Source organism: Aquarana catesbeiana, linkage group LG01 (assembly GCF_042186555.1).
Source record: "Aquarana catesbeiana isolate 2022-GZ linkage group LG01, ASM4218655v1, whole genome shotgun sequence".
Taxonomy (NCBI): domain Eukaryota; kingdom Metazoa; phylum Chordata; class Amphibia; order Anura; family Ranidae; genus Aquarana; species Aquarana catesbeiana.
The window spans coordinates 950192420-950215964 of NC_133324.1; the positions used below are offsets into that span (position 1 = coordinate 950192420).

Below are 23545 nucleotides of genomic sequence, written 5' to 3' on the forward strand. Positions count from 1 at the left end.
TACCAGCCAGATTAACACCTGATCTTAAGGCAAATAAAGGTAGACTGACCTAAAGCGGTATTGCACATTGTTTATCCTTTTTTCAGGCCCACCATCCACAGACTGGCAGCCAAAGCTCTGATCTCTGATCTGGGACATGGATCAGAGTCAGAGTCTGAAGAAGTGAAGAAGAAGATCTTGGAGACCAGTCTGCAGTCTGGTGTTGTCTCCTCTCTCACAGCCTATGTAGCCGTCAACGAAGATACTAAGACACCTGTGGAGGGCACTCCTGTAACCAGAGATCCCCCACTGCTAGGTATTTCGTTTTCACATTTGAATGCAACAGACCGATCCTTAGTGCTGCTATACAGGAGAAGATAACTCTGTGATGAATACAAGCCAACTACTTGTAGCAAATAAAGATTTGGATTTTGTAACTTACTGAGTAGCTGGCTTGTACTCATCATGGACTTATGTTTTGGGAGTGACTATCCCATCCAGGAGCATCTGTTTCTAGCAACACATGATTGGCAGACTAGTAGAGCTTGGGGTTTTGTTCTTTGCCATACTTCTAGGAGAAGATAACTGCATGCCCCATCATGGAGATGGCACAAAATTGTTGCTTCTACTTTAGTTCATTATCAACTGTGACTATGGCAGATCTTTGTAATTACAGTCATCCAAAACATTTCGTTATTGAAAAAAAATACCATTTAGCTGAAACATAGTCATGTCATAGAGTTGTCAGTGGATGACAAACTCTCTTTCAACGTATGTTTCCATTGTTCTAACTGACTAATGCCACGTAGACACGAGCGGAATGTCCGACAGGAAAAGTCTGACGGAATCATTTCATCGTATAAACCACTCGTGTGTAGGCTTCATTGGGCCTTTTGCTTTCGAAAATTCTGATGGACCTAGAAATAAAACATGTTCTAAATCTTTCCGCCGGAACCAGTTCCTATCGGGAAAACCGCTTGTCTGTATGCTTTTCCGACGGACCAAAAACGACGCATGCTCTGAAGCAAGTAAGAGACGTAAGCTATTGGCTACTGGCTAATGAACATCCTTTTTCTAGTCCCATTGTACGTGCTGTACGTCACCTCGTTCTGGACAGTCGGACTTTGGTCGGACTTTGGATTGACTGTGTGTAGGCAAGACTGCTGGAATGGAATTCCGTCTGAGAAACCGTCTGAGTTTATTCTGACGGACAAACCGGTCGTGTGTACGTGGCATAATACTGTTTTGTTGGAAAAGATCATATCCCAGGTTTATAAATTTAGAAACTGTTGATGATGATACTGACAGTCTACTTATGTAAACTCAAAAAGGGTAATACAGCGCTATCAAAAATTGTCGAATGATTGATATCATGAATGAATATGACCATGCAAAGCAGCAATTTTCATGTGACATACACAGAACATAACAAATAGATCATAAACAAACTGTGCTTATATAAACAAATATAGTGGAATTGAAGTAATCTGTGACGTCATTTGTGACAAAACGCGTATGGAGGAGCGACGTGCTACGTTTGCGCCAGTCCCGGACCACGGGCTGCATTGTGAGCTGGCCGGCTTGTTTTTATGCGATTTTACTTCTCATTGACGTAAGTGCAACATCCTTTTTCTACTAAATAAAATCCTAAGATTTTACACTATGGAGGTTTTATTTCTTTTTTGGAACCCCTCTGTGATCGATTCCCATTGGGCGGTGGAGGCTTAACATCCCCCTAGTTTATCAAAGGCCCTGGCTGGGTTTAGAGCCACAAGTGTCTTAGACCTCCTGTAAAAGGAGGTCTCAGGAGCTGGTAAGCGCCCATTTTATGGGGTGGAGGGCCTTTCTTCCTATTGTCACATATTTCTTGGTGAAGTCATCAACTATCAAGGGATCTTATGGAAATCATGTTACTTTATGGAATTGTTTTTGTATAATATGTATATAGACTTTTTATCACTTCAATTCCACTATATTTGTTTATTTAAGCGCAGTTTGTTTTTGATTTATTACTTATGTAAACTTGTCCTCCTCGAGCTATACTTCTAGTTTTATTCACTGACTTTCATCCTGACCATGTCAGAAAGTAGTTACTTGGCTCTTCTTACTTTAAAAAAAGGTTGTTTGTGAAATTATGAAGCCATGTACAACCTACCTGAAAGCGCCCCCCCCCTCGGTGAACCCCACCACATAACACAAGACGATAACAAGAAATAACCTTCTGTTCTGTCTTACAGCACTCAAGTCATACGACCTAATAGATTGTCCTTCCATTGCAAGTCCTATAAGAAAGCAGGCCAAATCTGGTAAGTGCCATATTTATATTGTGTTTCCTGCTGTGATGTTACTTTAGAAACCCCAGCATGCTCTGGGAATTCTGTCATAGGTGAAAACTTATTTTTAAGGCAAAACATGTATACTTTTATATATAAGTAAAAGCGTGCCTGTTCCAGAATAGGTACGTTTGTTGGGTTGGACTCATGGTTAGAGTGAAGATTATGTGCTAAAAGCGGGGGGGGGTTCAGAGACAAAAGACTGGACACCTGTTTGCTCTAATAGAGTGAATTAGGTGGTAACGGTGATGGAGTGGTCACTGTTGCAGGCTGCATTCACACCTGAGCGTTTCAAAGTCGCACGTTTATACCACGATTTTGTTCAGGTCACCAATGTAAAAGGCAGAAAAATACTGTGATTTGGAGGGTGAGGTGCAGGGAAGGAAAAGGCTGTGATTGAAGGGCTTGGTGAGGTTTGAGGGAGGTGCTGTGATGTCGGTGGTGAGGTGGCTGGGAGGGAGGTGCGGTGACAATGGAGATTAGTCAGATGGGTGGTAGAGATGCTCTGAGAGTTGGGGGCTGGGGTGGATGGCAGGGGGGGGTGCTGTGATTTGGCCGGTGAAGTTGGCAGGAGGGAAGTGCTCTGATCAGGGGGGTTGGTGAGATGGGTGTGAGAGAGGTGCTGTGATATCGGTGGTGAGGTGGATGAGAGGGAGGTGTGGTGACAATGGAGATTAGTCAGATGGGTGGTAGAGATGCCCTGTGAGTTGGGAGCTGGGGTGGATAGAGTGAAGGTGCCTTGATTTAGTGGGTGAGGTTGGGAGGAGGGAAGTGCTCTGATCAGGGGGGTTGGGGAGAGGTGCTGTGATATGGGTGGCGAGGTGGATCGGAGGGAGGCGACCATGAAGATTAGTGAGATGGGTGATAGAGATGCCCCATTTGTAGGGGGCTAAGGTGGATGGGAGGGAGGTGCTGTGAATTGACGGATGAGGTTGGCAGGGAGGATGTGCTCTGATCAGGGGGGTTGGTGAGATGGGTGTGAGGGAGGTGTTGTGATGTCGGTGGTGAGGTGGATGGGACGGAGGTGACAATGGAGATTAGTCAGATGGGTGGTAGAGATGCCCTGTGAGTTGGGGGCTGGGGTGGATGGGAGGAAGGTGCTGTGATGTGGTGGGTGAGTTTAGCAGGAGGGAAGTGCTCTGATCAGAGGGGTTGGTGAGATGCATGTGAGGGAGATGCTGTGGGTGGTGAGATGGGTGTGAAGGATTTGCTGTGATGTGGGTGGTGAGGTGGATGGGAGGTAGGTGCAGTGACAATGGGGATTAGTGAGATGGGTGGTAGAGATGCCCAATAATTTGGGGGCTGGGGTGGATGGGAGGGAGGTGCTGTGATTTTGGCGGGTGAGGTTGGCAGGAGTGCTCTGATCAGGGTGGTTGGTGACATGGGTGTGAGGCAGGTGCTGTGATGTGATTGGTGAGTAGGATGGGAGGGAGGTGCTGTCATCTGGAGGGTAAGGTGGGTGGGAGGGAGGTGTTGTGACCATGGGAAAGGTGAGTGGATTGGAGGGAGAGCAGTGTGATCTATGAAGTGAAGTGGGAGGAAGGCACTGTGACTAGGAGGAGGGTGAGATGGATGGAAGGGGGGTACTGGGTTGATGTGGTGCGTATGAGGCGAGTGAGAGTGAGGTAGAAAGGGGGCACTGTGATTAGAGGGGGGGGGGAGGGTACTGTGAATAGGGATAATGAGGTAGGAAAGAGACACTGAGAAAATGAAAGATAAAGGCCAATTGAGACTAGGGGGGCACTGAACAAGCCAAAGTAAGGTGGTACAGGGGCACTGCAACCAGGGGGCTGAAAGAAGCACTGTGACTGCAAAGGGGGGTGACTTGTCATGGGGAAGTGAGACTGATGCCCGTCCCCCCATACAGACTTCTCACATTTCCCTAACTCCTCTGATCAGCGATGCACCCATCCACTAGATACAAGGAAATCTCTGGTCCCTGACCTCCCTTCGAGGGAGGTTGAGGACCAGAGACTGCTTTGTATACTGATGAGCAGGTGCATCACTGATCAGGGGTGTAAATGAAGTTGCATAAATGCGTGTTTGCATAGACAGATGCTTTTGTGTTTTGCCTAAATGTATATTTGCATAAGCACATACTTGCATGCTTCCATAAACGCATGTTTCCATAAATGCATATTGCTTAAACGCATGCTGGAATGTTTTCATTTGTACTGCAAATGTATATGCTTAGTTTGAACTGCATACATACAGTGGGGACAGAAAGTATTCAGACCGGTAGACCTTACATTTTTCACTCTTTGTTATATTGCAGCCATTTGCTAAAATCATTTAAGTTCATTTTTTCCTCATTAATGTACACACAGCACCACATATTGACAGAATTGTTTACATTTTTGCAGATTTATTAAACAAGAAAAACTGAAATATCACATGGACCTAAGTATTCAGACCCTTTGCTGTGACACTCATATATTTAACTCAGGTGTTGTCCATTTCTTCTGATCATCCTTGAGATGGTTCTACACCTTCATTTGAGTCCAGCTGTGTTTGATTATACTTATTGGACTTGATTAGAAAAGCCACACACCTGTCTATATAAGACCTTACAGCTCACAGTGCATGTCAGAGCAAATGAGAATCATGAGGTCAAAGGAAGCTCAGAGACAGAATTGTGGCAAGGCACAGATCTGGCCAAGGTTACAAAAAAATTCTGCTGCACTTAAGGTTCCTAAGAGCACAGTGGCCTCCATAATCCTTAAATGGAAGACGTTCGTCCGTCCGGCCAAACTGAGCTATCGGGGGAGAAGAGCCTTGGTGAGAGAGGTAAAGAAGAACCAAAAGATCACTGTGGCTGAGCTCCAGAGACGCAGTCCGGACATGGGAGTAAGTTGTAGAAAGTCAACCATCACTGCAGCCCTCCACCAGTCGGGGCTTTATGGCAGAGTGGCCCGACGGAAGCCTCTCCTCAGTGCAAGACACATGAAAGCCCGCATGGCGTTTGCTAAAAAACACCTGAAGGACTCCAAGTTGGTGAGAAATAAGATTATCTGGTCTGATGAGACCAAGATAGAACTTTTTGGCCTTAATTCTAAGCGGTATGTGTGGAGAAAACCAGGCACTGCTCATCACCTGTCCAATACAGTCCCAACAGTGAAGCATGGTGGTGGCAGCATCATGCTGTGGGGGTGTATTTCAGCTGCAGGGACAGGAAGACTGGTTGCAATCGAGGGAAAGATGAATGCAGCCAAGTACAGGAATATCCTGGACGAAAACCTGGACGAAAACCAGTCTGCTCAGGACCTCAGACTGGGCCAAAGGTTTACCTTCCAACAAGACAATGACCCTAAGCACACAGCTAAAATAAGGAAGGAGTGGCTTCACAACAACTCCGTGACTGTTCTTGAATGACCCAGCCAGAGCCCTGACTTAAACCCAATTGAGCATCTCTGGAGAGACCTAAAAATGGCTGTCCACCAACGTTTCCCATCCAACCTGACAGAACTGGAGAGGATGTGCAAGGAGGAATGGCAGAGGATGCATCTTTCCCAAAAAGACTCATGGCTGTATTAGATCAAAAGGGTGCTTCTACTAAATGCTGAGCAAAGGGTCTGAATACTTAGGACCATGTGATATTTCATTTTTTCTTTTTTTAATAAATCTGCAAAAATGTCCACAATTCTGTGTTTTTCTGTCAATATGGGGTGCTGTGTACATTAATGAGGGAAAAAAATGAACTTAAATGATTTTAGCAAATGGCTGCAATATAACAAAGAGTGAAAAATTTAAGGGGGTCTGAATACTTTCCGTCCCCACTGTATGTGCTTATTTACATTAAACTGTATACATATATGCTTATACATATGTGCTTATTTGCCTAGGACTACATACATATGTGCTTATTTGCCTAGGGACTACATACACATGTGCTTATTTGCCTAGGGACTACATATATATGTGCTTATTTGCCTAGGATTACATACATATGTGCTTATTTGCCTAGGATTACATACATATGTGCTTATTTGCCTAGGGACTACATATACATACATATGTGCTTATGTATGCTTGAACTGCATACATAAATGCATGAATGGCAAGAAAACTTGTATACTTGTATGTTTGCACACCTAGGTACCTACATAACGGCATACCTGGGTACCTGCATACTTGCATACCTAAGGGGTTGTATAGCGGTAAACCAACATTGTTTTAGGCCTGCATTCTTGAAGGACTGTGTATTAAGTTGGCTAATATAGTTGCTACGTTATTTACCTGTTATACCAGTTAAATGGTTCCAGAAAAGAGAGGCAGCTGGGGGAGGCAGGTGCACCGCTTTCAGGTTCAGTGATCTGGCGGTGTCCACATCTCCCGATGTACAGTGGTGTCAGGTGCATCTGTGCCACTGTGGTGTTTGGAATTGCAGTGTTTCTTGACACATTCATTTTTCGTCAGATGGACTGCGGTCGCATCACCTTGATCGTGCCTGATCTCTGTTGATCGAAGCCTAAGCAGGATCAAGCCTGGTTAGTATATGGATAGGAGACTGCCAAGAAATACCAGATGCTGTAGGCTTTTCCCCACCTGGGTGAGGGAGGCATCTGAAGCTGCTGTGTTTTGAGAGTATCTCAGGCCAGAAGATCTTAGAGCAGTCTCTGAGGTGGTTTGTTCCATCTTTAGCCGGCAGAAGCTTGGTAGGTTAGGTACGCCTCTTTGAGCTTTCACCTTGCTCTTGACTCTTGGAGCAGAAGGTCTGGGCTTATTATTTAAAAAAAAAAAAAAAACAAACTCAACCGGTAGCAGTCCCAAAACCAAATGGGGACATAAAATTGGGGTTGTGACCTGTCCACTTATTTTTGTATATATGCACCAACATGCCTCCATCCCATATTGTGCAAAAAAATTGGAGATAGAAAGCAGGACTTTGTGTGAGGCATGTTGGTGAATGGGTCCACATGACAAGAAATGTTGGGAGGGAATATCTGAGGTAGATCCTATATTGAGTGATGATACCCACAACATATATTACAAGAAAAATGATATATATTTTAATAAAAACAAATAAAAGACAAATTACAATGTAAAAAGAGTACATTTGAACTACAATGAGGCATGTTAGCATACGTCAGTTTATAGACATAATTGGAATAGTAATTGTACATATACATGTCACAATGAGATGGTATATAATACAGTAGATAAAAGTATGCATCAATAGATGTTAACTCTACGCGTTTCTTGGCTTGGAACCAATCGTCAGGAGTCTGATGCAGTATAGCTACATTGAAGAAATAACTGTGTGTCAATAAAAGTGTGGAAAAATGGACACCAAAAAATGCAAATATGTTTTGATATACTCACAAAAAATGCATGGGTGGATGATGTCCCATACATTGTGGTGCAATGTTGGCCCGGGTACACTGACTCTCCCCCGGGGTTGAGGCAGAGAGCACGCTCCATAAGACCATCGGCCCCGACCGACAAAATGGCCGGAGCACCTACAAGGGCCACCAAGAGGGAAGGTGACGAGGCCCAGGGAATGGGAAACACACTGGGAATGAAAAAGGGGATATATGAGTGTCAGTGGCATAAGTGAGAGGTGAGTAGTGAAGGTGGAAAGAAGGACAGGGGATAGGACCCAAAGTGTGCATGGATGTGGAAATGTGAGAAACCCAAGACCAGGGGGAGGGGTGTGTGGGGCAGAAAGTGAATGTGCAAAGTGGGAAGCCACTGTAGGTGTCAGTGGAGGATTGTGAGAGTGTACAGGGGGAGTTACCTGTAGTGAGACTGCCGGGCCAGGTGACGTGCCCCAAGGAGACATGATGAGCGCTTGAGGTGCCCGGCCAGTGACGGCCGTTTTAAAGCCGAGGGCTAGGGGCACGCTCACGCCAACGTCATGAGCAGGCGTGATGACGTGAGGGGGGCGGGAAGCCAGAGACAAAATGGGGACATAAGGTCTACCTTTGATCTTAAGCCGCTGGACATCATTCTGTTTCAGATAGGCTCTGTCCATTTAGTGTTGACCTCTAGATTTTGGGGTCCATAGTCATCAATGACTATCTTCATGTGTCACTTTTTCAAGGCTCATCAAGGGTTTTTGCAAATTGCAGTGCAACGTCAACTTTTTATTTTTATGACTTTTTATTTTTATTTTTATGACATTTTCAGCAAATCCAGTGCTGGATTTGCTGAAAATGCAGGGGGTGCCAAGCTCAGTATACCTCAATAATCTTAGTTCAGGAAGCAGTCTGTTCCAGATTTTCCTTTAAAACATTTCTACAGGAGGAAGTTGTATCTAGGTCAAGGCACGTTCCCTACGTAGAGTCCTACTCCAGGTCTTTTGTAGCGGATCATTCTCTCTGCCTGGAACATAAAGATCCAGGCATTGGATTGCCAGAGGGCTCTGTTCCCTTGGTATTGCAGAGCTAAAATTGGTGGTTTATGTTTCAAAATCTGGAGAAGGGATGGGGATAACCACCGATGCCAGCTTCTCCAGTTAGTTTGAAGGTGGATATAGTTCAGTGGACTTGGTCTCCATGGGAAAATACTGCTCATCAATATCTTGGAACTTTTGGCCAGTATGCCTTGCTCTGGATGTTGGGACAAACCAGTTCTAGGTTTTATCCGGAAATGCCTTTGCAGGGGCATATATATATCAATCACCAGGACGGCACCAGGAGTCATGCGGCTCAGGAAGGTGAACCACATTCTGTCTGAGACAGTTCAAGTGCTGTCTATCGCTAGTACATATTCCCGGTATTGAATAATGGCAGGGACTCTGCAGGTGGATCTACTAGATTCCAAGTTCTACAACAAGTGGGAACAGGTTGTGTCTGGGACAAAAGTCCCACCAGCAAAAGGGGCAGATGCACTGGTGACACCTTATTTTAAGTTTTCCCTCTGTTTCGACTTCTCCCACATCTTTTGTGACGAATCTGGGAGGTGGCAACACTGATAATAGTGTTAGCTAAATTAGCCCAGGAGGGCTTGGTACACTGACATAGCAAGTCTGGTGGGGGTCGCTCCTTGGACACTGCCAGTCCAGCGGGACCTAATGGTCTTGTATCTCAGCAATGTTGAGCCCTGGAAGCCAGCTTCAGGGAACATCAATTACAGGACTTGGATATATTTTTTGCCTGGTGGAAACCAGGAAGTGGCACCCACAGAAATATGTGAGTGGGAAATTTTATTTTCTTTCTCCAATCAGTAGGATTGGTCTTAAGTAACGTTAAGGGTTAGAGTTCATCCCTATCCATTTTTTCCAGAGGGCGTTGTTTCTCATTGTTTTGGGAAGCTCTGTGTCCCGTGATGTACGATAAAGAAAATAGAATTTTTCCTACAGCTTACCTGTAAAATCCTTTTCTTGGAGTACATCACGGGACACAGAGGTCCCTCCCCTCTTGTCTGGGAAGTTTATTGCTTGCTACAAAATGGAGGCACTTCCTGTGTAGGAGGGGTTATATAGGGGAGGACTTCTTGTTTGATTGATTTGCCAGTGTCCATTCACCAGTAGGTGGCGTATAACCCAGATAGTAATGGCTGCTCTGTGTCTCGTGATGTACTCCCCTATATAACCCCTCATTTCAGGTAGCACTCTCTTTTTTTCACCTTTAAGTAAATTAAAGTGCTTCTCATCTCCCCTAGACCAAACAAGCAGATAACCCTTACAGTGTGGGCACAGCCCCACCACAAGAGATAGTTTTCAAATTTCTCTTCTGTTCATTGAAGGAAATAGCCGGATCTTTAGATCCTGATATATGGGTTTATTACACCATCTGCAGGAGTAGGACACTAGGTAGAGCAAAGAGATAAATGCCCTAGGGGCGGCCCCTGCTGGTGGGCAAACCCTCCATCTGCAACTCACAGCGCAGTTTCTTTGCCTAGCACTTAGGAGTTAGGACCTAGATTTTGGTGGCTCTGTGGTACAGGTACTTTTTTTTTTATATGCCTTTTCCACCACTGAAACTTCTAACCGACTTAGTGGGAGGGCATTCTAGTAATTTGGGTGGCCCCAGATTGGCCACATCAGTCCTGGTTCAAGAATCCCATCCTGTTGGATATCCATGCTATGGCGTCTTCCAATTCACCCGGATCTTCTCTCCCAAGATCCTATCTTCCACCGTGCTTTAAAGTCACTGGCTTAAACGGCATGGCTATTGAAAGCCCGATGTTGAGAAACAAGGGCCTCTCTCTGGCTGTTATCTCCATGATCAAGGGGTTAATATGGCGCACAATGGATGTAGCCAAGTACATATGACTAAAAATGGTGGGGGGAAGGGGGTGGGTTGGGGGTTCCTGAGAGGAGGAACTTGGTGGTGGTAGTTAATGTTTCACAACAAGTTCAGGTATTAGTCCATGTAAGGATAAAATGATGCTGAATAAATGGAAGGCAGCTAGTCTATAAAAGCTAGAAGAAGCTCTGGAACAATAAAAAAGAAAGAAGGACGGCGCCCTCTAAGTGCAGCATGTATGTTAAAAATATTTATTACAATAGATAAAAACACTTACATTTGAGTTGCTAAAAACCAGCATATAAAGTAGTTTCATCCGCGTGCTCTCAGGGGATGTGGGTGTCACAGGCCAGTGGGGGGGGGGTTCCTGGGATGTGAGTCCTGTGACCTGGGTCCTAGTAGCTGTTCCGGTGGTGCCGAGGGTCCTCAGAGCCTCCGGGCGGCCAGGATGTCAGTCATGGATACTCCGTGGAGCGCCGTGCTGACCTGCGTCTTCACTTCTGGGAGTGGGGTGAGGCGGGCGGTGCTTCGCGTTCGGAGCATGCGTGCTCCTTCATCAGGCTATGCTGGTGGCCATATTCAGTGTGGGAATTTATACCATAGGCACTGGGAGGGGTGGAGAGGTGATTGAGAGGAGGGCGGGACTATGTATAATAATTGGGCGCGTAGGTAACCCTGGAGATGGGGTGTACACAATGTGGAAGGGGAGTGAAGGGAGAGGGGAGTGGGCGGGGCGGGAAGGTGAGAGATATGCAAATGAGTATGTTGTGGTAAGAACATATATGTGTGTATATGGATCATGGGGTAGGGAGAAGGCGGTCTATATGAAGAGGAATGTTGTATTGATCATAGTGGACGGGAACAAAATATGTGTATATATATATATATATATATATATATATGTAAATATATATGAGAAGGGAATACAAAAAAAGGTATATAATTAAAGAGGTATATAATTATAGGGAGAGATGGGTGGTATATATGAGAAGAAATGACGCAATGATGGAAAAGGAATAAAACGTACAATGTATATATGTGTGTAAACATAAAGAACCATTTATATAGGATCCTTTCACACACATATACACATATATACACATTTAAATGACGCGTAAGATTGGGACAAGAGGAGGAGAAAAAAAATTAAAATGGTATGTGTTATACACTAGGGCTATGTGGATAGGGGTAATGGGTGGGATACAGGTATACACTCACACTAGTGTACGGGTATACCATACACGTGTTCCACGTAGACTGTAAATTAATGGGGTAGTGACTAGATGATGGATAAAACAATGAATGAGACAACAGGTAGGACAATGGATGAAACAATACGTGGTGAATTGAGATGAGATGATGTGATGAGGCAGGGATGTGGTTGGGGTCACAGCAAAATGTTAATTTCGATGCCTTCATTGAGGTCTCCTGGCAATAAAGTGTCTAGTGTATATATCCAGTAGTTTTCTCTTTCACACAACCTTTAGTAGCGTTCAGCGGTAGGGAGGTTGGGTGGAATAGACTCAATAACCCACACGCGTAGCCCTGAAGATGTTTGTCCATGATGTTCTTTAAAATGTCTCGGTACGCTATGCTTGTCAATGCCCTTCTCTACAAGGTTACGATGCTCGCCAAACCTTTTGCGGAGCGGGCGTATGGTGCGGCCTACGTATAGTAGCCGGCAGGGGCATGTAGACCACATAATCTGAACCACAATTGAAGAAGTCAGGGATGACATATAGTTTACCCTTATGTTGGAAGTCTTTTTGCCTATGTGTAACATGGGCGCATGTGAGGCAGAGGGGCTTCCTACATTGATACATGCCTTTTATGTTAAAGAAGGTTAACGGGGAACTGGCGGTGGGGCGTGCTGTTTTCACTTTGCTTGATGCTATTTGGGCCTTTATATTCTTAGCCCGTCTGTAGGTGACCAGTGGTTTATCACTTATGGTGGGTTTTAGATGCGGATCCTCACGCAGAATGGACCAGTGTTTGGTGAAGATCTTTTCCATTTGCTTAAATCTGTTGTGGTATTGTGTCACAAATCTGACGGGTTGGGTAGTGTTGTCTGTACTGGTTTGTCTCTTGTCCGTTTTCACTGAGATAGTAATGGAAGGCATCTTCTATGATGTAGTCTGGGTAACCCTTGTCTTTGAATTTGGCTTTGAGTAGTAGGCCGTGTGTTTCATAGTCCTGTAGGCGCGTGCAATTATTATTTAGGTGGCAGAACTGGCTTTTTGGGATGTTTTTAACCCATCGTGGGTGATGGAAACTGTTAAAGTGTAGGTAAGAATTCCCTGAGGTGGATTTTGTATAATTCTGGGCGCAGATGGTGTTTTCATAGTGGAAGAGTTCCAGATCCAAAAAGGCCAGTTTGTTATTGTCTGTGACTGATGTGAATGATAGACCCATGGTGTTGTTGTTGCAGTGTTGGACGAAGGGTAGAATGGAGGTTTCTGGACCATCCCAGATATGACCACGTCATCTATGTAGCGCCCATAATAGACTATGTGGGGCGCATATGGGTTATTGTTGTGTATGTTGAGCCAGCGGTACATGGGTTCCCAGGAGTAGTATTGTAGCATGTTCAGAAGGTGGATGCTGTCTTTGATGTAGGAAGGTAGGTTCTGTACTATACCCTGTAGAAAATGATCAATGTAGATAGAGAAGTAGCTGGTTACGCTTTCCATGGTCGCCACTATTGGTCTACCAGGAGGGTGTGTGGGGTCTTTGTGCACCTTCAGAAGGTGGTAAAAGTAGGGCCTTTTGTAAAAGTCATGTTTAAGAAATGAGGCTTCGGATGCAGTAACTATACCATCTGCTTGTGCTCGATCTATTAGGTTGTGTGCTTCAATAGAGAATTTGGGTAAGGGATCTCCGGAAAGTTTTTTGTATGTGGATGTGTCAGATAGGAGTCTAGTTGTTTCCAGCATGTAGTCTGCACGGTTCTGGACTACGATACCACCTCCTTTATCTGCGGGCTTAATAACCAGTTGCCTGTTGTTGGTGAGTGATTTAAGGGCCGTGCATTCTGCTGGGGTTAAGTTGAATGGTGGATTGGAGCGTGAGTTGGACATTTTACACATTCGTAGTATATCAGCATATACAACCTGATAGAAGGTCTGGACGTAGGGTCCTTTAGCAAATGTGGGATAAAAGATAGATTTCGGTTTGAAATTAGTGTGTAAGATGGGTGGAGAGGTAGGTGGATGTTGAGTTAGAGATTCAATCTGGTCGTCAATGTAGAGATCTTCTATCTGGTCTAGGGCTATGAGTTCTGCGGGTCCTAGGGTGGAGGAGTCTTCTGTAGTAGTACTGCATTCAGCGTGGTCATTAGTAGTATATGGAGTAGTGTTTGGGGTAATGTTTGGGGTACCATTACCATTCTTAGTGTCTTGAATGTTGAAATATCGTTTGATGGTGATATTTCTAATGAACCTATTGAGATCCAAGAAGAGAGTAAAAGGGTTGGGAGATGCTGTGGGGGCGAAGGTGAGCCCGCGTGCTAGTAGAGATTTTTCAGGCATGGATAAGGTGTGATCAGAGAGGTTGAAGATTTTTACAGTCTGCGAAATTTCTCCCTCCTTTTTTTGTCACCTCTCCACCCCTCCCAGTGCCTATGGTATAAATTCCCACACTGAATATGGCCCCCAGCATAGCCTGATGAAGGAGCACGCATGCTCCGAATGCGAAGCACCGCCCGCCTCACCCCACTCCCGGAAGTGAAGACGCAGGTCAGCACAGCGCTCCACGGAGGATCCATCTCCATGATGCCTCAGGCTTGAATGCCCATCTTCCACTTGATCTATTATTGTACCTGGAAGGCTTATCTGGCTGATTATGAATCACTGGGTTTTCACCCTTGCAAGTTTTGGTTGCTTGCATTTTGGCCTTTCTTCAAAAAGGTGTGGACCAATGGCTAGCCCTAAGTACGATGAAGGGCCAGGTTTCCACCTTGGCCGTACTCTTCCAACGCCCATTGGCCTTTTCCCTGGTTCAGACCATCATCCAGGGGGTTATACTTATTCCACCTACAAGACCCCCACTGCTGCTGTGGGATCTGAATATAGATTTGTCAAGAATATCAAGGAAATTCCTCTCTTGTGTATGTCACAAAAGGTGGCCTTCCTGGTGGCCATCACTTTGGCACGTACAGTCTCCAATATAGTGGCTTTTTTTTTGTAAGCAAACCTTTTTAGGTGCTACATACGGATGAGGTGGTACTTTGGCCTTGGGTGTCTTTTCTACCAAAGGTTGTGTTGGCTTTTCATCTGAATCAGTACATTGTTTTGTGTCCCAATCCTTCTTATTCTAAGGAAGTAGCACTTCACTGTTTGGAAGTGGTTTTGGCTGTTAAAGTTTACCTAACTTCTACCTCTTCTATTCAGAAGATAGATTCCCTGTTCATAGTCATGGATGGTCCTAGGAAGGGACAATCAGCATAGTCATCCACTCATTACTACATGATTTGTCAGACTTTGGTTCAAGCCTATGCTTTTTTTTGAGCCCGGAACCTCTGTTTTCCATTACTGCTCATTCTACCAGGGCTTTGAGCAGGTCCTGGGCTCTTCATTACTGTGCCTCTCTTGCTTGGGTTTGCAAGGCAGCTAACTGGTCATCTGTGCGGACTTTTACCAAGTTCTGCAAAGTCGACATGGTTGCCTCTGCAGATGCCAGTTTTAGTCGGAAAGTTTTGCAGGCAGCGGTTTGGTCCCTTGTTATGTTTTGATTTGTTAGCTTTGGGCCCACCTTTTATTTCTGCCATTGATTGTGTGACATCCCCTACATCATGATCTGAATATCTGACTGTGTCCTTCAATAAACGGAAGAGAGAATTACATTTTTGTACTCTTCATAAAATCCTTTCCTCTGTGTTCATTGAAGAACAAAGCATGTGGCAGTTTTTCCTGTCTTGGTGGTTGTTTTCCTAATACTGCTGGCTACTGAGCTGTGAGTTGCAGATGGGGGTTAGCAGGGGTCGGCCCTAGGGCATTTCTTTTTTAATTCTTGTACCTAGAGTCCTTCTCCTGCCCGTGGTGTAATAAACCCATACGTCAGGATCTGAAGATCTGTCTGTGTCCTTCAATAAACACAGACAAAACGATTTTACAGTAAATACAAAAATCCCATTTTCCCAGAGTTGGGCTTTAAGGAAAGAATATAATGCCCAAGGGCTGTGTCCCCTCTGAAATATTGGTGTCAGTAAAGAGACTCTAAATGATATCCCTTTTTTTCCAAAAATAACCCATCCACATTCACTACTTAACGGTCCTGTGTCATGAAATTGCTTCTGACTGTGTTTTTCTGCCTCCTTGTAATATCCTCCTTGACCTCTCAAACCTCTCCCTTTCCCCTAACTTCAGTTTTTTTTTGGAATGAGCAGCGCACATTAGTTGTGGTAATGTGCATTGCTCTATGCACACTACAGATCTTATAGTCACTAGTCCATTTTGGGAGCCAGCAAGAGAGGATGGCTACATTTCTAAGTCCGATCAAAGCAGCAAAAAATGGAACTTGGAGGGGGCTAAGAGCAATGGAAGGGACTTTTCTGAGTTAAGAATGCATACTTGAATAGATTTTTTTTTACCAGATTTTGGATGTTATCCCCACCTTTGCCAAGTCTGTTGGCATTGGGCTGCTTATCAGGTCTATCCGGCAGCTCAAATGCCAACTGAAGGAGCTTGCATGAGAGTCTGACAACGTTGCTGCTAATTGTGAGGCAGGGGCTAAGCTTTGTCAGCCTGCAGCAGAAAGTGCTATTACCTCCAGTCAAGAAACCTTGCAACAGATTCAAGAAAACGTATTTGCTTAAGAACTTAAGAACATAGTGAGACATGATGCCAAGCCTGCTGAGAAATAGATGTTGGGTTTAAATATGCTTTAAGTGATTTTCCTTCTGGATGTTTATGGAACTTTTCTTTAATGTACAGGTGCAGCACCACGAAAAGTGGCTGGTTGGTTTAGAAAAATGGCATCATCAGGTATGTAACTGTACACTGTAAGGGGCCAGTGAAATGTTCTTGACGTTGAAAGCATTGCTCTGCATCCTGTGATGTTCCCTACCTTAAAACCTTCATCAGTTGATTTTCGAAAAAAAATTACTGCATGGGCAAAAGACCAATGGCTGATTCTAATTTTTAAAATCAACCTGTGCTTTCCTATGCCAGAAAAAAAACATGTACAGTGCCTTGAAAAAGTATTCATACCCCTTGAAATTTTTCACATTTTGTCATGTTACAACCAAAAAAACATAAATGTATATTGTTTGGCACATAATGGTGAAGTGGAAGGAAAATGATATATAGTTTTCAAAATGTGTTTTCAAAATGTGTTACAAAATGTGTTACAAATTAATATCTGAAAAGTGTGGGGGGCATTTGTATTTAGCCCCCTTTACTCTGATACCCCTAACTAAAATCTAGTGGAACCAATTGCCTTCAGAAGTCACCTTATTAGTAAATAGAGTCCACCTGTGTGCAATTTAATCTCAGTATACATAAGGCTGTTCTGTGAAGCCCTCAGAGGTTTGTTAGAGAACCTTAGTGAACAAACAGCATCATGAAGGCCAACAAACACACCAGACAGGTCAGGGATAAAGTTGTGGAGAAGTTTAAAGCAGGGTTTGGTTATAAAAAAATATTCCAAGCTTTGAACATCTGACAGAGCACTGTTTAAGCCATTATCCAAAAATGGAAAGAGTATGGCACAACTGCAAACCTACCAAGACATGGCCGTCCACCTAAACTGACAGGCTGGGCAAGGAGAACATTAATCAGAGAAGAGCCAAGAGGTCCATGGTAACTCTGGAGGAGCTGCAGAGATTCACAGCTCAGGTGGGAGAATCTGTCCACAGGACAACTATTAGTCGTGTTCTCCACAAATCTGGCCTTTATGGAAGAGTGGCAAGAAAAAAAGCCATTGTTAAAAGAAAGCCATAAGGAGTCTGTTTGCGAGAAGCCATGTGGTGGACACAGCAAACATGTGGAAGAAGGTGCTCTGGTCAGATGAGACCAAAATTTTACTTTTTGGCCTAAAAGCAAAATGCTATGTGTGGCAGAAAACTAACACTGCACATCACCCTGAACACACCATCCCCACTGTGAAACATGGTGGTGGCAGCATTATGTTATGGGGATGCTTTTCTTCAGCAGGGACAGGGAAGCTGGTCAGAGTTGATGGGAAGATGGATGGAGCCAAATACAGGGCAATCTTAGAAGAAAACCTGTTAGAGTCTGCAAAACACTTGAGACTGGGGTGGAGGTTCACCTTCCAGCAGGACAACAACTCTAAACATACAGCCAGAGCTACAATGGAATGGTTTAGATCAAAGCATATTCATGTGTTAGAATGGCCCAGTCAAAGTCCAGATCTAAATCCAATTGAGAATCTGTGGCAAGACTTGAAAATTGATGCTCACAGACGTTCTCCATCCAATCTGACAGAGCTTGAGATATTTTGCAAAGAAGAATGGGCAAAAATGTCCCTCTCTAGATGTACAAAGCTGATAGAGACATGCCCAAAAAGACTTTCAGCTGTAATTGCAGAGAAAGGGGGTTCTACAATGTATTGACTCAGGGGGGCTGAATACAAATGTACTCTACACTTTTCACATATTTATTTGTAAAAAATATTGAAAACCATTTATCATTTTCCTTCCACTTCACAATTATGTGCCATTTTGTGTTGGTCTATCACATAAAATCCCCAAAAAATACATTTACGTTTTTGGTTGTAACATGACAAAATGTGCAAAATTTCAATGGGTAAGAATACTTTTCCAAGGCACTGTACACTTAAAGTATATATAATCAGACTTTTATTTAGGGTAGAGCAAGAGAAGATTAAACTGCTATCAATTTTTTTTTTTCACTTGTATGAAGTGCAGGACCCTAATTTCAAGGTTTTTATTGCTGTCTGTGTCCTTTCAGGGAGGATCCACCCTCCTTCTTTATCTTGGTGACCAGGGCTTATGTTCATTGACAGACACAGCGGAAATCTTTATCTCTAACTACTGGGTTATGGCGCCACCTTTAGGATTAGAACACTAGGCACAGAAACACAGCCTAAGGGCAGCTCATGATTAGGGATGAGCCGAACACCCCCCTGTTCGGTTCGCACCAGAACATGCGAACAGGAAAAAAGTTCGTTCGAACATGCGAACACCGTTAAAGTCTATGGGACACGAACATGAATAATCAAAAGTGCTAATTTTCAAGGCTTATATGCAAGTTATTGTCATAAAAAGTGTTTGGGGACCTGGGTCCTGCCCCAGGGGACATGGATCAATGCAAAAAAAAGTTTTAAAAACGGCCGTTTTTTCAGGAGCAGTGATTTTAATAATGCTTAAAGTCAAACAATAAAAGTGTAATATCCCTTTAAATTTCGTACCTGGGGGGTGTCTATAGTGTGCCTGTAAAGGGGCGCATGTTTCCTGTGTTTAGAACAGTCTGACAGCAAAATGACATTTTGAAGGAAAAAACTCATTTAAAACTACCCGCGGCTATTGCATTGCCGACAATACACATAGAAGTTCATTGATAAAAACGGCATGGGAATTCCCCAAAGGGGAACCCCGAACCAAAATTAAAAAAAAAAAATGATGTGGGGGTCCCCCTAAATTCCATACCAGGCCCTTCAGGTCTGGTATGGATATTAAGGGGAACCCCGGCCAAAATTTAAAAAAAAAAAATGACGTGGGGTTCCCCCTAAATTCCATACCAGACCCTTCAGGTCTGGTATGGATTTTAAGGGGAACCCCGCGCCAAAAAAAAAAAAAAAAAAAACGGCGTGGGGTCCCCCCAAAAATCCATACCAGACCCTTATCCGAGCACGCAACCTGGCAGGCCGCAGGAAAAGAGGGGGGGACGAGAGTGCGGCCCCCCCTCCCTCCTGAACCGTACCAGGCCATATGCCCTCAACATTGGGAGGGTGCTTTGGGGTAGCCCCCCAAAACACCTTGTCCCCATGTTGATGAGGACAAGGACCTCATCCCCACAACCCTGGCCGGTGGTTGTGGGGGTCTGCGGGCGGGGGGCTTATCGGAATCTGGAAGCCCCCTTTAACAAGGTGACCCCCAGATCCCGGCCCCCCCCCCTGTGTGAAATGGTAAGGGGGTACATAAGTACCCCTACCATTTCACGAAAAAAAGTGTCAAAAATGTTAAAAATGACAAGAGACAGTTTTTGACAATTCCTTTATTTAAATGCTTCTTCTTTCTTCTATCTTGCTTCATCTTCTGGTTCTTCTGGCTCTTCTGGTTCTTCTGGTTCTTCCTCCGGCGTTCTCGTCCAGCATCTCCTCCGCGGCGTCTTCTGTCTTCTTCTCCTCGGGCCGCTCCGCACCCATGGCATGGGGGGGAGGCTCCCGCTCTTCTCTTCTTCTCTTCTTCTTTTCTTCTTCCGCCCCCCTCTGACGCACGGTGACTTGACGGGACTTCCCTGTGACGTCACGGGGAATGCCACAGGGAAGTCCCGTCAAGTCACCGTGCGTCAGAGGGGGGCGGGGCCCGTTATTTAAAAACTGTCAGACGAGGAGCGCCGTCACACAGCGGGAGCCTCCCTCCATGTCAGCATGGATTGCGGAGCGGCCCGGAGAAGAAAATGAAGAAGAAGAGAAGAAGAGAAGAAAAGAAGAAAAGAAGAAAAGAAGAAGAGAAGAAGAGAAGAGCGGGAGCCTCCCCCCCATGCCATGGGTGCGGAGCGGCCCGAGGAGAAGAAGACAGAAGACGCCGCGGAGGAGATGCTGGACGAGAACGCCGGAGGAAGAACCAGAAGAGCCAGAAGAACCAGAAGATGAAGCAAGATAGAAGAAAGAAGAAGCATTTAAATAAAGGAATTGTCAAAAACTGTCTCTTGTCATTTTTAACATTTTTGACACTTTTTTCGTGAAATGGTAGGGGTACTTATGTACCCCCTTACCATTTCACACAGGGGGGGGGCCGGGATCTGGGGGTCACCTTGTTAAAGGGGGCTTCCAGATTCCGATAAGCCCCCCGCCCGCAGACCCCCACAACCACCGGCCAGGGTTGTGGGGATGAGGCCCTTGTCCTCATCAACATGGGGACAAGGTGTTTTGGGGGGCTACCCCAAAGCACCCTCCCAATGTTGAGGGCATGTGGCCTGGTACGGTTCAGGAGGGAGGGGGGGCCGCACTCTTGTCCCCCCCTCTTTTCCTGCGGCCTGCCAGGTTGCGTGCTCGGATAAGGGTCTGGTATGGATTTTTGGGGGGACCCCACGCCGTTTTTTTTTTTTTTTTTTGGCGCGGGGTTCCCCTTAAAATCCATACCAGACCTGAAGGGTCTGGTATGGAATTTAGGGGGAACCCCACGTCATTTTTTTTTTTTAATTTTGGCCGGGGTTCCCCTTAATATCCATACCAGACCTGAAGGGCCTGGTATGGAATTTAGGGGGACCCCCACGTCATTTTTTTTTTTTAATTTTGGTTCGGGGTTCCCCTTTGGGGAATTCCCATGCCGTTTTTATCAATGAACTTCTATGTGTATTGTCGGCAATGCAATAGCCGCGGGTAGTTTTAAATGAGTTTTTTCCTTCAAAATGTCATTTTGCTGTCAGACTGTTCTAAACACAGGAAACATGCGCCCCTTTACAGGCACACTATAGACACCCCCCAGGTACGAAATTTAAAGGGATATTACACTTTTATTGATTGACTTTAAGTATTATTAAAATCACTGCTCCTGAAAAAACGGCCGATTTTAAAACTTTTTTATGCATTGATCCATGTCCCCTGGGGCAGGACCCAGGTCCCCAAACACTTTTTATGACAATAACTTGCATATTAGCCTTTAAAATTAGCACTTTTGATTTCTCCCATAGACTTTTAAAGGGTGTTCCGCGGGATTCGAATTTGCCGCGAACACCCCAAATTGTTCGCTGTTCGGTGAACTTGCGAACAGCCAATGTTCGAGTCGAACATGAGTTCGACTCGAACTCGAAGCTCATCCCTACTCATGATGGTGGCCCAAGCCCCCAACCAACAGAGGAAGCTCAGATTTTACCCTTATGCTCCTTACCCATACACACTTATTGTTTACTGACTCACTATCTCTGCTGGAAGTATATTCCAAGCATTAACTACTCTTTCAGTAAAATAATACTTTCTAAGCTCAGTTTTGAGCTTTCCTCTTGCTAGTTTGAAGTCCTCACCCCGTGTTCTTGATCTTACCTTCATAATGAAAATTCTGCCCTATGGAATCATAGGCTGGCCAATCACGGGTTGCAGGAAAGAAGTTTGCTTAATTCCCCCATCAACACAGACAGTGTTGACAGCCCCCCCACGAGCCATTGTGTTCTTCCGGCAGGTGGTTGAAGCCGCCCCCCGCCGGTAGAACACAGTGATTTATTGCTATAGCCTCTAGCGATAATTGTACGAAAAATCTGGCAGGCTGATTGTACCTAAGATCAACTTGGGTACATTCAGCCTGCTCATTCATTGTTCGTATCTCAGCCGGTTCCTCCTGAAACGGCTGAGATTTGGTCTGTCTATTGCCAACTTTATTCACCCCCTTGATGTATTTAAATGTTTCAGTCATGTCTCCTCTTTCCTTTCTTTCCTCCAGACTGTACATCTTAACTTCCTGAAGTCTCTCCTGATGTTTTATCCTCCAGACCTTTCAACTTCAACTTTTGTTGTCCGTGTCAGGGCTCATTCTATCTTATTAATATATTTTTGTAAGTGACGTCCCCATAACTGGACACCATAGTCTAAATAAGGTCTAACTAAAGATCTATATAGAGGAATCAGGACCTCCTTCCTCCTGCTGGTGATCCCTCTAGTGATATAAAAATCTATATGATAGAAACAGAACCTCCTTCCACCTGCTGGTGACCCCTCTAGTGATAAAAATATCTATATAGAGGAATCAGGACCTCCTTCTTCCTGTTGGTGATCCCTCTAGTGATATAAGGATCTATATAGAGGAATCAGGACCTCCTTCCTCCTGTTGGTGATCCCTCTAGTGATCTAAGGATCCATATAGAGGAATCAGGACCTCCTTCTTCCTGTTGGTAATACCTCTAGTAATAGAAAAATCTATATAGGAAAAAAAGGACCTCCTTCCTCCTGTTAGTGACCCCTCTAGTTATATAAAAATCTATATAGAGGATTCAGGACCTCTTTTCTCCTGCTGGTGATCCCTCTAGTGATACATCCTAAAATTCTATTTGCTTTTTCAACTGCATGACCACTCTGCTCATTTTGCAAGCATCCATATTTACAGATCTTTTTCCTCTGTAGTGCTGGCCAACACCGCTAGTGGTGTTTTACCTGACTTGATATGCAACAAGTATGTGGAAAATACTGACCCTTTGGGACCTTGTGATTTCAAAACTATGATTACTGAACCGTTAGGCATTGGCATTATATGGTCTCTAAAGTGTGTCTCCAGACCATGGCAAAGCTGTAGAAATGTATAGATGAAGATGCAAAGTATTTCATGTTTCTCATGTAATTAATTGGACCTTCACTTCCAAATCTTCTGAAGCTCTGCAATACAAATTAGCACTTTTTTTTGGGTCTTTGTTTTTTTTTGTCTTTTTTTATGCTGTAGGCCTGGCCCTGCCCTCCCGCAGCCATTCTCGCCTAGGTGAAAATGAGGTGTCCCTGTTGCCTCCTGGGATTCCACGTTACATATCCCAGGGGGCAGAAGTAGGGATTAAGAGGGGTTGGTGGTCAGAACTGTGGCTGAACCTGGAAAAGATTGAGGCAGACCAAAATGGTGGGGCAGGACCCGAGCTGCTGCACCTGATCGGTGGCCTGCAACAGGACAACGCTGGATTCGTTGGACAGGTGAGTATCTGCATCCAGAATAATACTGCGTAACAGATTATTTGAGCTAAGAAAAAAAAAAGTCAGTGGAGTGACTGAGGTTCCTCTAAGTAAAGGAACACATTGTTCCTTTCTGGTAAAACATCTGAGAGGTTTACAATGCCATAGAATCGGCAATATCAGGAATTGTATGAAGTTATTCCAGTAAAGGGTTGTCCTAAAAGGATAGACTGTCTGGGAGACCCTGAGATGAGA

At 44.6% G+C, this 23545-nt stretch overlaps 1 protein-coding gene across 5 annotated transcripts in view; it reads left to right on the forward strand.

Moving 5' to 3' along the window:
- LOC141121673 (von Willebrand factor A domain-containing protein 5A-like) overlaps positions 1 to 23545 on the forward strand; it is a 147197-nt gene that overhangs the window by 106697 nt on the left and 16955 nt on the right. For 4 of the 5 annotated variants that reach the window (XM_073611367.1, XM_073611394.1, XM_073611376.1 and 1 more), the window contains 3 exons: positions 87 to 295; positions 2217 to 2285; positions 16435 to 16485. In XM_073611367.1, coding sequence (XP_073467468.1) covers positions 87 to 295; positions 2217 to 2285; positions 16435 to 16485 — 329 coding nt within the window. The remainder of the gene's footprint in view (positions 1 to 86; positions 296 to 2216; positions 2286 to 16434; positions 16486 to 23545) is intronic. The other variant, XM_073611403.1, reaches the window with a different exon arrangement.